The 17,053-nt window shown below is 42.5% G+C and overlaps 1 protein-coding gene across 1 annotated transcript in view; it reads left to right on the top strand.

The window, feature by feature from the left end:
- LOC143924362 (aldehyde oxidase-like) overlaps window positions 1–17,053 on the top strand; it is a 306,571-nt gene that overhangs the window by 153,874 nt on the left and 135,644 nt on the right. The window contains exons 15-21 of the mRNA XM_077448642.1: window positions 870–1,032; window positions 4,204–4,308; window positions 4,428–4,597; window positions 6,021–6,147; window positions 7,918–8,040; window positions 11,082–11,178; window positions 14,761–14,885. Of these exons, the coding sequence (XP_077304768.1) occupies window positions 870–1,032; window positions 4,204–4,308; window positions 4,428–4,597; window positions 6,021–6,147; window positions 7,918–8,040; window positions 11,082–11,178; window positions 14,761–14,885 (910 nt within the window). The remainder of the gene's footprint in view (window positions 1–869; window positions 1,033–4,203; window positions 4,309–4,427; window positions 4,598–6,020; window positions 6,148–7,917; window positions 8,041–11,081; window positions 11,179–14,760; window positions 14,886–17,053) is intronic.

Here is a 17,053-nt window from a genome sequence, read left to right as displayed (position 1 = left end):
GCCCATTAGTGTCCTCTGCTCCCTTCCATTACCCCCCCCCCACATTAGTGTCCTCTGACCCACCATAGCAATGTCCTCTACTGACCCCCCCATACCAGTGTCCTCTGCCCCCCTTCCCCCTGCCAGAGTTAACTTTTCATATTAACAAGCAGGGGATTGATTGCTAGGACCGCCCTGTGTCCTAGCAACCAATCATCTGCCTGTTAACTTGAAAGGTTAACTTTGCCAGCTTCCGCCACCCATCCTGAGCTGTGCTGACTTCCGATCTCCACGATGCCATGAGAAGGAGAGCAACGGGGAGAACCGACACCCATGTGGCAGGGGTTGGCAAAGCAGGGACCTGTTCGTAATCTACCTGTCACCTGGCCGCAGTTGACAGGTAGATTGCAATCGACAGGTTGCTGGCCCCCCGAATTTAGACCATATCTATCATTGATAGAATGATAGGTATGGTCAAAACTAATGTTTGTTTTCTTTTTCCTTGATAAACATTTTACTTTTTTGTTTTATGGTTTATTTTTCTGATACTTCTTTTTGATTATGGAATTCATATTGGCTATACATGGTCATATTTTTATGTGATATTGCACCATACAATTATACCTTGGATTCTGCCTTTAATTACATGATCTCCAAGTTTGAAACAACAACCTTGTCCCTCACCTCCTTAACCTATTTTAATATCAGTATCTCAAATGTGTAACATTTTTAAGCAATGACACACGTTTAAATAATACAATAACTAGCAAAAACAATAGACCACAAATTACCTAACTAAATTGTGAGAGTGCAATATGACATGCACATAAACATAGCAATTCTTGGTGATTAATGATGGTGACACCAATTGTACCTACTGTTCTGTCCAGGCAGTGGAATGAGGAGACGTTGGGTGAAGCTTGCAGGCTGGTTCTGGATGAGATTTCTCTTGATCCTGCAGCTCCTGACGGAAAGGTGGAATTTAGGAGAACACTGACTGTTAGTTTTCTCTTCAAGTTTTATCTGGAGGTGCTATATACGCTAAGATCAGAGGTAAGTACTGTAGCTTAATGATACACAGCTTATGTTATTTTCAATCTTATTCCAAGAAAAAATACCCTTTTAACATGTAATATGGATTCCCGTTGTCCTCCCACTAAACCCTATTAAAACTACAGGATACAGTAGTGACATAGATGTCAGAGAGAGCAGCTATTGAGCACAAATGGGAACACAGGAAACTGACTTTCAGAGGAAACTGTTCCAAGGTATTGCTCTGACTAAGAGCGGTGTTACCAACAGCTTCTTTGTAAGTACTTATTTAGCCAACTTTGTTTAAATGACATAGTCGGTAAAAAAAAAAAACTGGTATTTGTGGTATTCAGGATATTGTGTGGAAGTTATGGCACCAGTAGGGTAGAGCAAGATTTCATTAGGGCAAAGGACAATGTCAGTAGAGCAGTGGATGACATCAGTAGGGCAGTGGATGGTGTCAGTAGGGCAGTGGATGGTGTCAGTAGGGCAGAGGATGGTGTCAGTAGAGGTGTAGATGGTGTCAGCAGGGCAGGGGATGATTTCAGTAGAGGCAACTTTTTTTAAATGACATAGTCTGTAAAAAAAAAAAAAAAAAAAACAGGTATTTGTGGTATTCAGGAAATTGTGTGGAAGTTATGGCGTCAGTAGGGCAGAGGAAGATTTCAGTAGAGCAGTGGATGGTGTCAGAAGGGCAGAAGACAATGTCAGCAGAGCAGCGGATGGTGTTAGTAGGGAAGAGGACGATATCAGTAGAACAGTGGATGGCGTCAGTAGGGCAGAGGACGATTTAGTAGAGCAGTGGATGGTGTTAGTAGGGCAGAGGATGATGCCAGTAGTGCAGAAGACAATGTCAGTAGAGCAGTGGATGGTGTTAGTAGGGAATAGGACGATATCAGTAGAACATTAGATGGCATCAGTAGGGCAGAGGACGATTTTAGTAGAGGCAACTTTGTTTAAATGACATAGTCAGTAAAAAAAAAAAACTGGTATTTGTGGTATTCAGGATATTGTGTGGAAGTTATGGCATCAGTAGGGCAGAGGAAGATTTCAGTAGAGCAGTGGATAGTGTCAGTAGGGCAGAGGACCATGTCAGTAGAGCTGTGGATGGCATTAGTAGGGAAGAGGATGATATCAGTAGAAAATTAGATGGCGTAAGTAGGGCAGAGGACGATTTCAGCAGAGGCAACTTTGTTTATATGACATAGTCAGTAAAAAAAAAACAGGTATTTGTGGTATTCAGGATATTGTGTGGAAGTTATGGCGTCAGTAGGGCAGAGGAAGATTTCAGTGGAGCAGTGGATGGTGTCAGTAGGGCAGAGGACAATGTCAGTAGAGCCGTGGATGGTGTTAGTAGGGAAGAGGACGATATCAGTAGAACAGTAGATGGTGTCAGTAGGGCAGAGGACGATTTCAGTAGAAAATGACATAGGCAGTAAAAAAAAACTGGTATTTGTGGTATTCAGGAAAATGTGTGGAAGTTACTGAAACTAAAATCCTTCTTATTGTTAGTACAAGCAATTACATGCAAAAAAGAGCTGATTTTATACAAGAATTTAAGCATTCACTTTTTATTAAAATGTATGCAGGTCTGGTTATGGAAGAGGTTTATTTGCCTACTGATTTAGGTTTCTTTAAGCCTGATATCTCAGATGTCATATGAAAGAGGTTAACTCTGATGTAAAGGGGTCAGGCCTGGGGGGGAGGGCAGGCCTAAAGCTGTGTAATGGGGCCCCAAAACTTCTGATGGCTGTCCTGTTCTCCACACATTGCACCAACGTTCAGTATACCCCTGCAAGCTTGGATGATAGCTGGAGATGAAGCTGTCTCCTGCAAACTTCAGCCAATCTGAGAAGTGGGGGTATCCAGCCAATGAGGGGCCTTGTTGCATGCAACATCACTTCTTCCCAGATCCCCAGTCAGTCTCCACATGGAGCTAATGTTGGCAAGGCTTTTTTTTTTGGGGGGGGGGGGGAGGGGGGGGTAGTGCAAATAGCTTGTCTTGCCTAGGGGTAAAAGCACTGGCCCTGTATATGGCACCTGAAGTCTGACAGTTGACACCATGCAAATTGCCTGTTTTCACATTCAGGTTCCTAATTCCTGTATGTGCTTAACATTGTCATACACAACTTTTATTTAAAAGTTATATAAACTATTATTAGCAGTTCTAGAGTTGGATAACAATGTAAGGTCAGGAGAGCATTAAAAGAGATGTGTAGAACATTTGAACCCTGAGGCTCAAGCCAAAGTGTTAGGCTTAAAGTATGTAAAGCTGCAATACAATTCACATAAAAAAACAAAAAACACCCCAGTCCCCTCAATAGCTTCAGGTGTTTTCAGTTTTTGTTTGAAAGGAAAGGGAATCATTTGGAAACCACATATACAGTACATACTTGATGTGATGGGTATAAGAAATAAGTATACACACTTAGGAATAAAGTGATCTTGCGCAGTATTAAAATACTACTCAAACATATAAGGTGCAATCACTTTATTCATTATATTTACTTTTTTGTGTATTGTGAACCACTATTAGGTTTTGCTTCAGGATTATATATTTATTATCCCTTTTTTTGGGCACATTGTAACATAAACTCCAAGTAGCGCGAGGGACACTTTTACACATATACACTTAGGAGTTATTTAAAACAGAACTCCACTCCAGAAATTGACTTTATGTACATGGACCCATCACCCCCCACCCCAGGTATTTTTCTATATTTTCCCTGCAGCTCTTCGCCAGCTGCCATTCTCACTTCGGCAAAAATTACGTATTCTGCTCCCAATGCCATCTGGGATATCCCCATCACGTAATCCAAGAGGCTGCGAGAGCTCATTCACAGAGTGGTGGTGGGGTAGAGTTGTATTGCTCCATCAGGAGCCTTTCTGCATAATTCCAGTAGAAGCAGCTGGCTGAAGAGACCAATATGGGGGCATGGAACATAGGCTTTGGTGCCTGAACAACAGATCATTGCAGGACAACTCTTGGTCCACTGGGCAGGTGAGTATGTTTTTAGAAGGGAACCCAGCATAATAAGTAAAGGGGGATGGGGAGGTAGAAATAGGGGGGTGAAGTTCCTCTTTAAGAGCTACTATACAATTACAATATTGCAAAATTGTAAATGGCATTTCAATATTTGATACATACAAAGTAAAATGCTTATGTACATATCTTAACTCCTTTTTCTACAGCTTAAAGTGAATGGTTATAACCATCCTATGGAAATATCGCTGAACAACAGTGTTAAAAATTGCAATAACCAGGGTACAATACTGAAGACTATACAGAGATACCAAGTCAGTAAACTGCCAATCACAGGTTTTTTTTTCGCTTTTGTCTGTTGCCACAACTCAGCATGTGTAAAAAAATAAAATAAAAAAATAAATATACACACCTATTTTTATGTTATATCTAGGACAAAACAATTCATCAGCCTCCTCAGGATCCTGTTGGCCATCCCATCATGCACCGCACAGCCATGATGCAATTGTCCGGTGAAGCAATATACTGTGATGATATGCCTTTCATTAATGGAGAGCTTTTTATGGCTTTGGTGACTAGTTCTAGAGCTCATGCAAGAATCATGTCAGTAAACTGAATTTCACTCTATTATTTTCACAATGTGATCGCATGAAATGGAATGATGTATATTTTTGCGTTTGCTATGGCTTGTTTGAAATGGCAGTTTCAATAGTAAATTTATGTTGGATATAACAGTATATTAAATGGCAATTAAGCATATATACATACACAGGCTCTGCTTCTGCTTTGACATGTTACACAATCGATGTGCCTCACAGTTCCATCTAAAAATATAAGGCTGGCCATACACGGTTCAAATCTTGGCCGGTTCAGCAGGAACCAGCTGACATTCGATCCATTAATAGCTGATCGACTGATCAACTTTGGTATAACCAGCCTGATTCTATTGCGATAATCACAAGCGACTTCTATAGCCACTAGCAATAATCACGGTCTTCTCCTGGCGGGGACTGCTTCCCCCGCCGCTAACGCCCCCTCCCAGGAGAAGACAATTGCTCAGCAGGAGGGATTCGCCTGTCAAGGTTGTCTGTGTTGATGGGGGAATTGTGCAAATTTTCTTTTCTGCAAGCTGCGGAAGCCTATAAAATGTCTGACTCATTAAGAACAATGTGCTCTCTATATGGATGATACCTTATCACAACAGCTATGAGGCTATTTTTAGAGTAATTGCACTGAGCACCTTCTAGTGGCCACTCTAAATATCTCTATATTTAATACATAGAAGAGCGAGAGTGTAAAAAATGGGAAGTTCATTTTTTTAAATTACTTTAAGAGAGGTATTCTAACGACAAATGAAAATATACTATAATTGTTATGGAAGTGAGGACAAGATGAAAGAAAACATTGCAATAATACTTGAAAGTAATTGGAAAACGTGCTATATACAACATACATATAGTATTATTAATACAATACTTTTATTTTATTTGATTTGTGATGAGCTGTTTTGACAATCAATACACTGACTTTGACTCAACGAATGAATTTCAAAATACTAACAACCGCATACAAAGCCATCCACAACTCTGCCCCTAGCTACATCACCAACCTCAGCTCAAAACATCTAGCCATCTTCTCTGCTCCTCCCAAGACCTCCTGCTCTCTGGTCCCCTTATCACCCTTCTCCATGCTCTCCTCCAGGACCTCTGCCATCCTCTCTACCCCAGTCTGTCCACCTATCCCCTACTCTGTCCACCTTTAGGCAATTCATGGAAACTCATTACTTAGCCTACCTTGCCTTCACCACAAAACGGTATGTTTGCTTTCTCGATCAAATTGCCCCTCCCTCTAGATTGTTAACCTCTAGGAGCTGGGCCTCCTGCATTGAATTACGTTGTATCTGTACTGCCTTCCTTTTTTTCTAAAGCGCTGTGCAGACTTTTGGTGTTATAGAAATCTTGTATAATGGTACTAATAACAAGTAATATTATATTTACTACTAGTTTATTTTTTGTGTTAATTTCAGATCTTTGGATCCAACTGAAGCAAAAAGCATGCAAGGCGTTTGTGATGTTATCACTGCAAAAGATGTTCCAGGAGCAAATGAATTTAATTATTATGCTTGGCCTGACAGGTTAATGGCAGTTGATGAGGTACAGTATATAAGTGAAAGTTAAGCCCCGTACACACGAGAGGGATTAAGTCTGACAGACCTCCAAAGGAGTTCCGCCGGAGTTCAGACGGAGTTCCGACGGAGTTCTGGCGGACTTTTCGACCGAACGGACTTGACCACACACCATCACACCAAACTCCGACGGAGTCGAACGTGATGACGTACGACTGGATTCGACGTAGGAAGTTCATAGACAGTAGCCAATAGCTGCCCTAGCGTCGGTTTTAGTCCGTCGGAGTAGCACACACACGAGCGGATTTTTCGACGGGGACCGGGTCCGGCGGAGTTCCGTCGGGAAAATTTGAAGCATGCTTCATTTCTAAAGTCCGTCAGACTTTGGCGAATCAAAAGTCCGTTGCAGCCCACACACGATCGGATAGTCTGACGGACTCAGTCCGTCGGAGTTTGGATGTCAAAAAGTCCGCTCGTGTGTACGGGGCTTTAGGAGGAATGTGTCATAACTTTGATTAGAATTCTTCCAACAGCAGTTATGTAGTAGATCCTAGTGATCTAGACCTTGCTGCACTAAGGACACCATTACACCATTATGTCATGTTTAAAGTTGTAGCTTTAAGATACTTCATACAGCCTAAATATCTATAAAGGGTCAGCTTTTTATATACGGTGAAGTTTGTTGCTCTTCTAAACCAAAAGCTTTATAATGCCAAAATTTTCTGGGAAAACTATGAATGTGTCATGTTATAATGGCCTAAAAAGTATGGTATATAGATGAGAAAAAAATGTATGTATTTGAATTGTACCTTTACACCAACAATTTTTTTTAGATGTCTGTAAATAAGATGATCTTGATCAGTGTGTGTGTCAGCCAAGATTAGGTTGTGTGTCAGACTAATCATTGGAAATAATGCACTCCCTATAAACAAGGAGCCATGAAGAAAAAAAACATTGCTGCTCTCGAGCTCCCAGCACGGACTAAGGCTGGCCATACATGGTCGAATTTTGAAGGAATTTTCTTTTGAAGACGTCACCAGTGATTTTGAAATGCAAACAACCAAGCCTTCACTTTCACCTTATGTTGCTACAGAAAAGAATTTTCATGTCTGGGAATCTTCTTTTCTTTCTGGGAATTTTATTTTCTTGCACATGCGCATTTCTTTTTCGATTACATTTCTTGCACGATTCTCCCATTATTGATTAGAAAATCATTTGTTTTTAAAAAAAATTCCAATATGTCCAATTACTCAAATTCGATGGCCGCACGAAAATCAGCTGTGGCTGCAACCCACTAATGGTGCAAAATACAAACGAAAATTCTTAGATAAGATTTTTGAAAGAAAATTATTTCGAAATTCGACCCATGTATAACGTGATCTCTGGCTGTCAATCATTAATACTAAGCAAAAAAATGCCCCCCATGTACAGTATATAGATACATTATACAGACTGATTACAATAAAGTATATCTTGAGCTTTTTTTGGATGAGTAGAGATTGGTTAAAACATGGTGATGAGCATTTGTGAAAAATTTTGTTTGAAAATGTAATAATAATTATAATATTAAAAAAATAAAAAACCCAATGGTAACCAGGACAGATAGAGTGACAATAAAAACCTGACAGGTTTGTCATTCCTTCCATACTCTGTCCACTTTAGATATACTTTAAGTTGACCTCTTTCAATGTGTATAAAAAAATAAATTAAAAAAAAGTATTGTTAAAAATGACTAGATGTTCCCCTTAATAAATATGCCTATAGGAAGCAGAAATAACTTGCCTGTCTTTGTTTCAAGGTACTGTGTGTTGGTTACATAGTTTGTGCTGTGGTTGCGGATACACCAGAGCATGCCAAAAAAGCAGCTAAAAAGGTGAAGATCATCTATGAAGATATAGAACCTTTGATACTCACTATAGAGGTAGGAGGTTTTCTACAGAATTTTAAGTACAGACAGCACTATTGGTGCTTTATTCAATACTTGCAATACTGTATTACAAGCAAAATAATATACTGGTCCATAGGCACAAAATAATATAAGAGCAGATGCACTTATCTCAGAAGCTCACAGGTATGGAATTTTAAAGTGTTACTAAACCCAGTATCTTCTTTTTACCATAAAATATTGCCACTATATACCATTTTTTGGCTGATCTGTATACCACGGTTACAGCTAAAACTGCACAGTTTCTTCAGTGCTGAGAGTTCAGAAGGTGGAGATTTTCTCACTGCAGCCTGTATAAACGCCCACATGTGTGATGCCAATATCATGTGGCCTGGCTATCTCTGAAAACAAGTAAGAACAAGTAATGCCCCATACACATGAGCGGATTTTCCATCGCTTAAGCTTGGCTTGCATACACAGGGTCACACATAAGTTCTCTGAACATTTGACCATCAAGAACGCGGTGAAGTACAACACTACGATGAGCCGAGAAAATGAAGTTCAATGCTTCAAATTGTTTCCGAGCATGCATAAGAATTTTGCACGTCAGAATTGGTACAGACGATCGGAATTTCCGATTAGAACTTTTTCTGACCGAAAAATTGAGAACCTGCTCTCAATCTTTCGCTGGCAGGAATTCCGCCAGCAAAAGTCCGAAGGAGCACACACACGGTCGGAATTTCCGACCAAAGGCTCACATCGGACTTTTGCTGGTGGAATTTCCGATCGTGTGTATGGGGCATTACTGTTCTCTCCAGCATAAAAGACACAAGTAAGCATGTGCAGGTTGGCTAATGCCTGTCTGTTAGCTGGCTTTCCCTAGCTAGACATTGTAGGGAGGGGAGGATGTGTGCATACAAGATAAAACAGCCTTTTTACACAATGCAGAGGATTAACCCCTTAAGTTCCACAGTGAGTAGAACAATCATGATATGCTGCATATACAGCCAGATTTTACTGTTGTGGGTTTAGTAACACTTTAAGCCTTCTATTTACCATAACTACTGAGGTGAAATCCCAATTAAATGTAAATGGACTGTACATGGGCACTTAAAGTAGAGTTCCAGCTGCAAATGTTTTTTTCTTAAAAGTCAGCAGCTACAAACACTATAGCTGCTGACTTTTAATAAGGACACTTACCTGTCCAGGGAGCCCGTGACGTCGCCCCCCCCCCCCCCCCCAAGGCCAATTCATTCATCAAATCGGGTGCAGGCACCTCCATTCCAATTAAGGCAAACTGGCAGTGGAGCCTTCAGGCTTCACTACCGTTTTCCTACTGCACGGCGCTTCCTGAACGGCCCCGCCATCTTCTGGGACACACAAAGGTAAAAAAAAGACTGAAATAATCATCCACAACTTTGCTCCAGACAGAGGTTCCACAGGTTTCACTACCAGTCATGTAGAATTTCCACATGTTTGATATGATGGTCATCTGATTCATTTTAATCCAGATTGGTATGTCATGTCATGAATGTTCATAAAAGCTGCTGCCTGACCGATGACCGATTTTGGGGAAGATATGACCAGTTAGAAAATCTTGTTCGCTTAATTTTTACAAAGGGAAAGCCTATGCTGAAGGTTTCTAAATAGGGTTTTTTTTTGTTTTGTTTTTGTGACATCACTTATGCAGACCCCTAAAGACTGTCAGATTATGCCCACATATCTGATCATACTCTGATGTCTGTAACCAGATAAGTTTTAACTTTTTATATTCTAAGGATGACAGCTGTTTTTAATGTATAGTATCAATCGCTGGTCTTCAGACCATGTAAGTACATAATACTACCTGCCTGAATGAATTTCTCCTCCCAATGCCACTCTGCCTCAAAATATATATACTCTCTTATACACTGTACATTTTCCATAATGTACCACATTCAGAGACTTCTGTGTATGTAGAAGCAAAAAATGTTTTCATTTTCAATAGCTTGGGGAAGGGTTAGAGCCTTGTCAGGTTTGAGATGCAGCTGGTGTCCCCACTGAGGAGATTCACCAATCTTTGTCCCAATGATTACTGTCACAGGGGGCAGAAAGTGTGTAAATGGGGACAAATGTTCTGGTTACAACTAAAGTGGGTAATCGCCTCACTTTGCAGGGATTTCTTATTTTTTCATGTTGTCTACAACAGTGGTCATTAACCCTGTCGTTGGGGCCTACTAACAGGCCAGGTTTTATGTATTACCTTGGGGAGATGCAGACTAGAATACTGCAATCACTGAGAAGCAAATTAAATCACCTGTGATGTATTTCAGTTATCTTGCAAAGCTGACCTGTTAGTGGGTCCTGAGGACAGGGGTGATGACCACTGGTCTACAGGGCAGGGGATATCTCCACAGCTGGATTCAGACAGCAAAATAATTATCCTGACAGGGATTTTAATCTTTCACTACTCTATCAAAGGCTTAAAAAAAAACATTTTGGCATTGCATACACTTTAACATTATTGTAATTGATTTTTTTTTTTATAACAAATATGGTATAATTGCCTGCTCTGTGGTTTTGCACAGACCAGCCATGATCCCCACTCCTCTTCTTGGGTTCCCTGCTGAGTACACCCATAGCAAGTCAATTGCTACGGAGGAACTCGTGCGAGCTCGCTCCCAAGCTGTGCTGTTCTGTTTGTCACAAATTGACACAAACAGCACAGCTTGGCCCCACCCCCTACTCTTTCCACAGGCTATGATTGACAGTAGCAGGAGCCAATGTCTTTCATTGCTGCCTTCATGGTCAGTGAGGGGAGAGAAAGAAGAGAGCCGCTGCTCCCGGGGACAGTGATTGAGATTGGGCTCAAGTAAGTATTTAGGAGGGGCTGGTGGGTGAGCTGAACACAGTTTTTTACTTGAGTGCTTAAAATGCATTAAGGTTAAAAAAAACTAAAAAAACCTTCTGCCTTTAGAACCCCCTTAACTTACAGCTGAAAAAACATTGTTCTAAAATGTAAAGCTATGTATTGACTGTAGTACTAGTCATGCAGAAAATATATATGTTAATCTTATATTTGGGACTTTTTATTCCAGGATGCAATAAAACACAATTCTTTCTTTGAACCAGAGAAAAGGATAAATTATGGAAGCGTCGATGAAGCTTTTAAAACAGCAGACAACATACTTGAAGGTATGAAAAATATATCTCCGATACCATTTCTACACTGATGACACCCAAATCCATCTCTCTGTCTCTCAGCTCCCTCCATCAGTCTCAACATGCATCACTAATTTACTAACACATATCATACTAGATGTCACACCACTTTGTCAAACTTAGGCTGGGTTCACACCGCTGCGGGGGGAGAACCGGATGTGATTCGCACAGCAAATCACATCCGATCTCCGTAGCACTGCGAGTTCAGCCATACAGATAGTATGGCTGAACTCGCAGCTGTCCCGCAGCAAACTCGCACAGGACCCTTTTTTGGGTCCGCAACGGAATCGGATCGCATGGGGGTTCACACCATGCGATCCGATTCCTGTGCGAGTCGGCAGATCGCACTGCGATATGCCGACGGATCTGGGGGTGTCATTAACATAACATTGACACCCCCAGCCGTCCGCATAGGGCAGTGTGAACTGCCGGCGGGAGGTGAGCGATGCGGGAAAACGCCGCGGATTCGCGGCGTTCCCGCATCGCAATAGTGTGAACCTAGCCTTAATCTATCCAAAACCAAGCTTATTATAGTTCCTCCCTCATGTGCCCCTTACCCTGACTTCTCTGTCCAGATCGATAGCACAACTATCAACCCATCCCCGCCATGCCAAGGTGTTAGGTGTAATTCTAGACTCTAAACTATCCTTTCAGGCCTCACATCCAATCAATGTCTAAAGCCTGCCGCCTCAACCCTTGCAACATCTCTAAAATACGCCCCTTCCTAACCAATGACACCACAAAGCTCCTAGTCCACCCCCTGGTCATCTCTCACCTTGACTACTACAACTCCTCACTGGCTAACCCTCTTCAGTCCATCATGAATGCTGCTGCCAGACTCCTTCATCTTACCAACTACTCAGTGTCTACTACCCCACTCTGCCGATCCCTCCACTAGCTTCCACTCATCCAACTAATTTAATTCCAAATACTAACACTTGCAAAGCCATCTACAACTCTGCCCCCAGCTACATCACTAACCTAGTCTCAAAATACAAACCTAATTGTTCTCTCTGTTCCTCCCAAGCCCTCCTGCACTCTAGCTCCTGTGTCACATCCTCCCATGCTTGCCTCCAGGACTTCTCCACTCCGGAATTCCCCACCCCAATCCGTCCCACTATCTCCTACTTTGTCCACTTTTAGACAATCCCTGAAAACTCTTCTTTTCAGAGAAGCCTATCCAGCCTCCACCTAACAACTGTACTTTTATTTTCTCCATCAGCTCATCCCCCACAGTTATCATCTTTTGTATCTCTTGACCCTCCCTCTTAGAGTGTAAGCTCTAACGAGCAGTGCCCTCTAATTCCCACTGTATGAAATTATATTGTACAGTGCCTTGAAAAAGTATTCATACCCATTGAAATTTTCCACAATTTGTCATGTTACACCCAAAAACGTAAATGTATTCACGCATAATTGTGAAGTGGAGGGAAAATTGGTTAATGGTTTTCAAAATGTTTTACAAATATGTGAAAAGTGTGCCGTGCATTTGTTTTCAGCGCCCTACTCTGATACCCCTAACTAAAATCTAGTGGAACCAATTGCCTTCAGGATTCACCTAATTAGTAATTAGCGTCCACCTGTGTGTAATTTAATCTCAATATAAATGCAGCTGTTCTGTGAAGCCCTCAGAGGTTTGTTGGAGAACCTTAGTGAACAAACCACATCATGAAAGCCAAGGAATACACTAGACAGGTCAGGGATAAACCTGTGGAGAAGTTTAAAGCAGGGTTAGGTTATAAGAAAATATCCCAAGCTTTGAACATTTCACGGAGCACTGTTCAATCCATCATCCAAAAAGGGAAAGAGTATGGCACAACTGCAAACCTACCAAGACATGGCTGTCCACAAACTGACAGGCCGGGCAAGGAGAGCATTAATCAGAGGAGCAGCCAAGAGGCCCATGGTAACTCTGGAGGAGAGATCCACAGCTCAGGAGAGATCCACAGCTCAGGTGGGAGAATCTGTCCACAGGACAACTATTAGTCGTGCACTCCACAAATCTGGCCCCAATGGAAGAGTGGCAAGAAGAAACCCATTGTTGAAAGAAAGTCCAGTTTGCGAGAAGCCATGTGGGGGACATAGCAAACATGTAAAGGATGTGCTCTGGTCATATGAGACCAAAAAGCAAAACGCTATATGTGGCGGAAAACTAACACTGCACATCACCCTGAACACACCATCCTCACCATGAAACATGGTGGTGGCAGCATCATGTTGTGGGCTTCAGCAGGGACAAAGAAGCTAGTAAGAGTTGATGGAAAGATGGATGGAGCCAAATACAGGGCAATCTTAAAAGAAAACCTGTTAGGGTCTGCAAAAGACTTGAGATTGTGGCAGAGGTTCACCTTCCAGCAGGACAACAACCCTAAACATACAGCCAGAGCTAAAATTGAATGGTTTAGATCAAAGCATATTCATGTGTTAAAATGACCCAGACATAAATTCAATTGAGAATCTGCGGCAAGACTTGAAAATTGCTGTTCTCAAACACTCTTCATTCAATCTGACAGAGCTTGAGCTATTTTGCAAAAAAGAACGAGCAAAAATGTCACTCTAGATGTGCAAAGCTGAGACATCCCCAAAACAACTTGCAGCTTTAATTGCAGCAAAAGGTGGTTCTACAATGTATTGACTCAAGGGGGCTGAATACAAATGCATGCCACACTTTTCACATTTATTTGTAAAAAATGTTAAAAACCATTTATGATTTTCCTTCCACTTCACAATTATGTGCCACTTTGTGTTGGTCAATCACATAAAATCCCAATAAAATAAACTTTAAAGTTTTTGGTTGTAACATGACAAAATGTGGAACATTTCAAGGGGTATGAATACTTTTTCAAGGCACTGTGATTCTGGTCCTAGTATTGTGGGTATAACATTGAGTCACTTTATGAATTTCAAACCAATGGATTCTTCATAGATTTATTTCAAGTTAAAAAAAATGTGGATTTATGGTCTAAAACAGCTGTGGTTGGCTAGCTTGTTCGAAGTATACTGACTTAAGATATAATTTAAAGGCAATATTTTTATTTTATTTTAAAAGAGGAATTATAACACCTGTCAGGTTTTTATTGCTGTCTGTGCCCCCATTAGGGAGATTTACCCTTTCCATTTGTCCCAGTGACCATTATCACAGAAAGTGGAAGATCCCAACATTTTAATGATCATCAGAACAGGAATAAAGGGGAAACATTCCAAAGGGCACATTAGTTCTGTTGATTCTGGTGACTATCAGGGATTGCCCTCACTTCCTGTTTTGACTATAGGACAGGTAGTGAAGGTAAATCCCCCCCTCCCCCATTGGGACACAGAGGCAAAAAAAGTGACAAGGGTCATAACCCTCCCATACTCTACGTCTATAGTTCTACTTTAATACTACTCATTGAAGATGGAGCTGAGTAATATTTTTATAATATATAAATGTGATTCTTAAAATCTTAAACAAGAGTGTATACATGACTTACTGCTATAATGTGTTAGAATACACACCACAAAGTGGAAGCTGAATAAAAAATATTGATTTTGACTCTTACTACTTGAATGCTATAGGTGAGCTACATATTGGAGGACAGGAGCATTTCTACATGGAGACTCAAAGCATCCGTGTTATCCCCAAAACAGAAAACCAGGAAATTGAGATATATGCAGCAACGCAGGATCCAACATACATGCAGGTCTGTGAGTACATTTTATAGTGTGAAAACTGTGCCTTGAATCAGGACCGGATTGGCCTACCGAGACATTTCCCAGTAGGCTGCCTGTCCTAGGGCTGCTTTGAGTTACACCAGGGGTCCTCAAACTTTTTAAACAGGGGGCCAGTTCACTATAGTTTAAAAAAAAAAAAAAAACTATGAACAAATTCCTATGCACACTGCACATATCTTATTTTGAAGTGAAAAAACAAAATGAGAATAAATACAATATTTAAAATGAAGAACAAGTAAAGTTAAATAAACAAACTTACCAGTATTTCAATGGGAACTATGGGCCTGCTTTTGGCTAATGAGATGGTCAATGTCGCAGCCCAATCATTGCCCGCCTCCCAATCAGTGCAAGCCCCCCTCACCATCATTGTAAGCCCCCCCTCACCAATATTGCAAGCCCCCCTCACCATCATTGCAAGCCCCCTCACCATCATTTCAAGCCCCCCCTCACCATCATTGCAAGCCCCCCTCACCATCATTGCAAGCCTCCCTCACAGCCTTACTGTGCCAAACAATGTCTCACCAGTCAGTGTTTGTGCACATCGGGCATCTCCTGCTGCTGTGTCACGGCTCACTGTGAAAAGTTGGGGCGTGCTGTGATAAAAGTCCGGCCCTCCACCTAGACCAGCTTGTGTGATAGAGGCAGTGTTCTGTATATCACACGAGCTGGTCTAGGAGGAGGGCGGGACTTTTATCACAGCGCACCCAAACTTTTAACAGTGAGCTCCGTGACACAGCAGTCTCCCGCTGTGTTACAACCGGAGGGCCGCATGTGGCCCACGGTCCATAGTTTAAGGACCCCTGAGTTACACTGTGGCTGCAATTCTCCCCTCCTTCCTCAAGCTCCTCCTCTTGTCATAAAGCAGGAGTCGGGAGACCGTTGTGTCACGGAGTTGAGTGTGAAATGTTACGCCGCTCTGTGACAAAAGTCCTGCCATCCTCCTAGACCAACTAATGTGATAGACGCAGTGTTCTGTAGAGCGGGAGATGCCCGCTGTACATAATCCACTGGCACTGACTGATGAGGCTACATTGATTGGCGCAGTAAGACTGCAATGATGGGTACCGTTAGGCTGCAATGATGATGGGCATGGTAAGGCTGCAATGATGATGGGCACGGTAAGGCTGCGGGCACAGTGAGACAGCAATGATGGGCATGGTGAGACAGCAATGATGGGTACAGTGAGGCTGCAAGGACGGGCATGGTAAGGCTGCAATGATGGGCACAGTGCGGTGGCAACTATTAACATGGTGAGGCTGCAGTGATGTGCACGGTGAAGCGGCAATGATGGGCACAGTGAGGCTGCAATGATGGGCATGGTAAGGCTGCACTGACTGGCACGGTGAGGTGGCAATGATGGGCACGGTAAGGCTGCAATGATGGGCACAGTGAGGTAGCAATGGTGGGCACAGTGAGGCTGCAATGATGGGCATGGTAAGGCTGCAATTACTGGCACGGTGAGGGGGTAATGATGGTCACGGTAAGGCTGCAATGATGGGCACAGTGAGGCTGCAATGATGGGCACAGTGAGGCTGCAATGATAGGCATGGTAAGGCTGCAATGACTGGCACGGTGAGGTGGCAATGATGGGCACGGTAAGGCTGCAATGATGGGCACAGTGAGGTGGCAATAGTGGGCACAGTAAGGCTGCAATGATGGGCACGGTGAGGCTGCATTGATGGGCACAATCATGCTACATTGATGGGCACAGTGATGCTGTATTGTCCGCACAGTGAGGCTGCATTGATGGACACAATGAGGCTGCATTGATGGGCATGGTAAGGCTGCAATGACTGGCACAGTGAGGTGGTAATGATGGGCATGGTAAGGCTGCAATGATGGGCACAGTAAGGCTGCAATGATGGGCACAGTGAGGCTGCAATGATGGGTACAGTGAGGCTGCAATGATGGGCATGGTAAGGCTGCAATGACTGGCTGCATTGTCAGCACAGTGATGCTGCATTGTCCGCACAGTGAGGCTGCAATGATGGGCACAATGAGGCTGCATTGATGGGTACAATAAGGCTCCATTGATGGGTATAGTGAGGCTGCGTGGACAGGCACAGTGAGGCTGCGTGGAGAGGCACAGTGAGGCTGCATGGACAGGCACAGTGCGGCTGCATTGATGGGCACGGTG

Source organism: Lithobates pipiens, unplaced genomic scaffold (assembly GCF_037356315.1).
Source record: "Lithobates pipiens isolate NorthernLeopardFrog02 unplaced genomic scaffold, aLitPip1_a1.2 Scaffold_22, whole genome shotgun sequence".
In the NCBI taxonomy this organism is placed as follows: Eukaryota; Metazoa; Chordata; class Amphibia; order Anura; family Ranidae; genus Lithobates; species Lithobates pipiens.
This window is presented reverse-complemented; position numbering and strand designations above follow the sequence as displayed.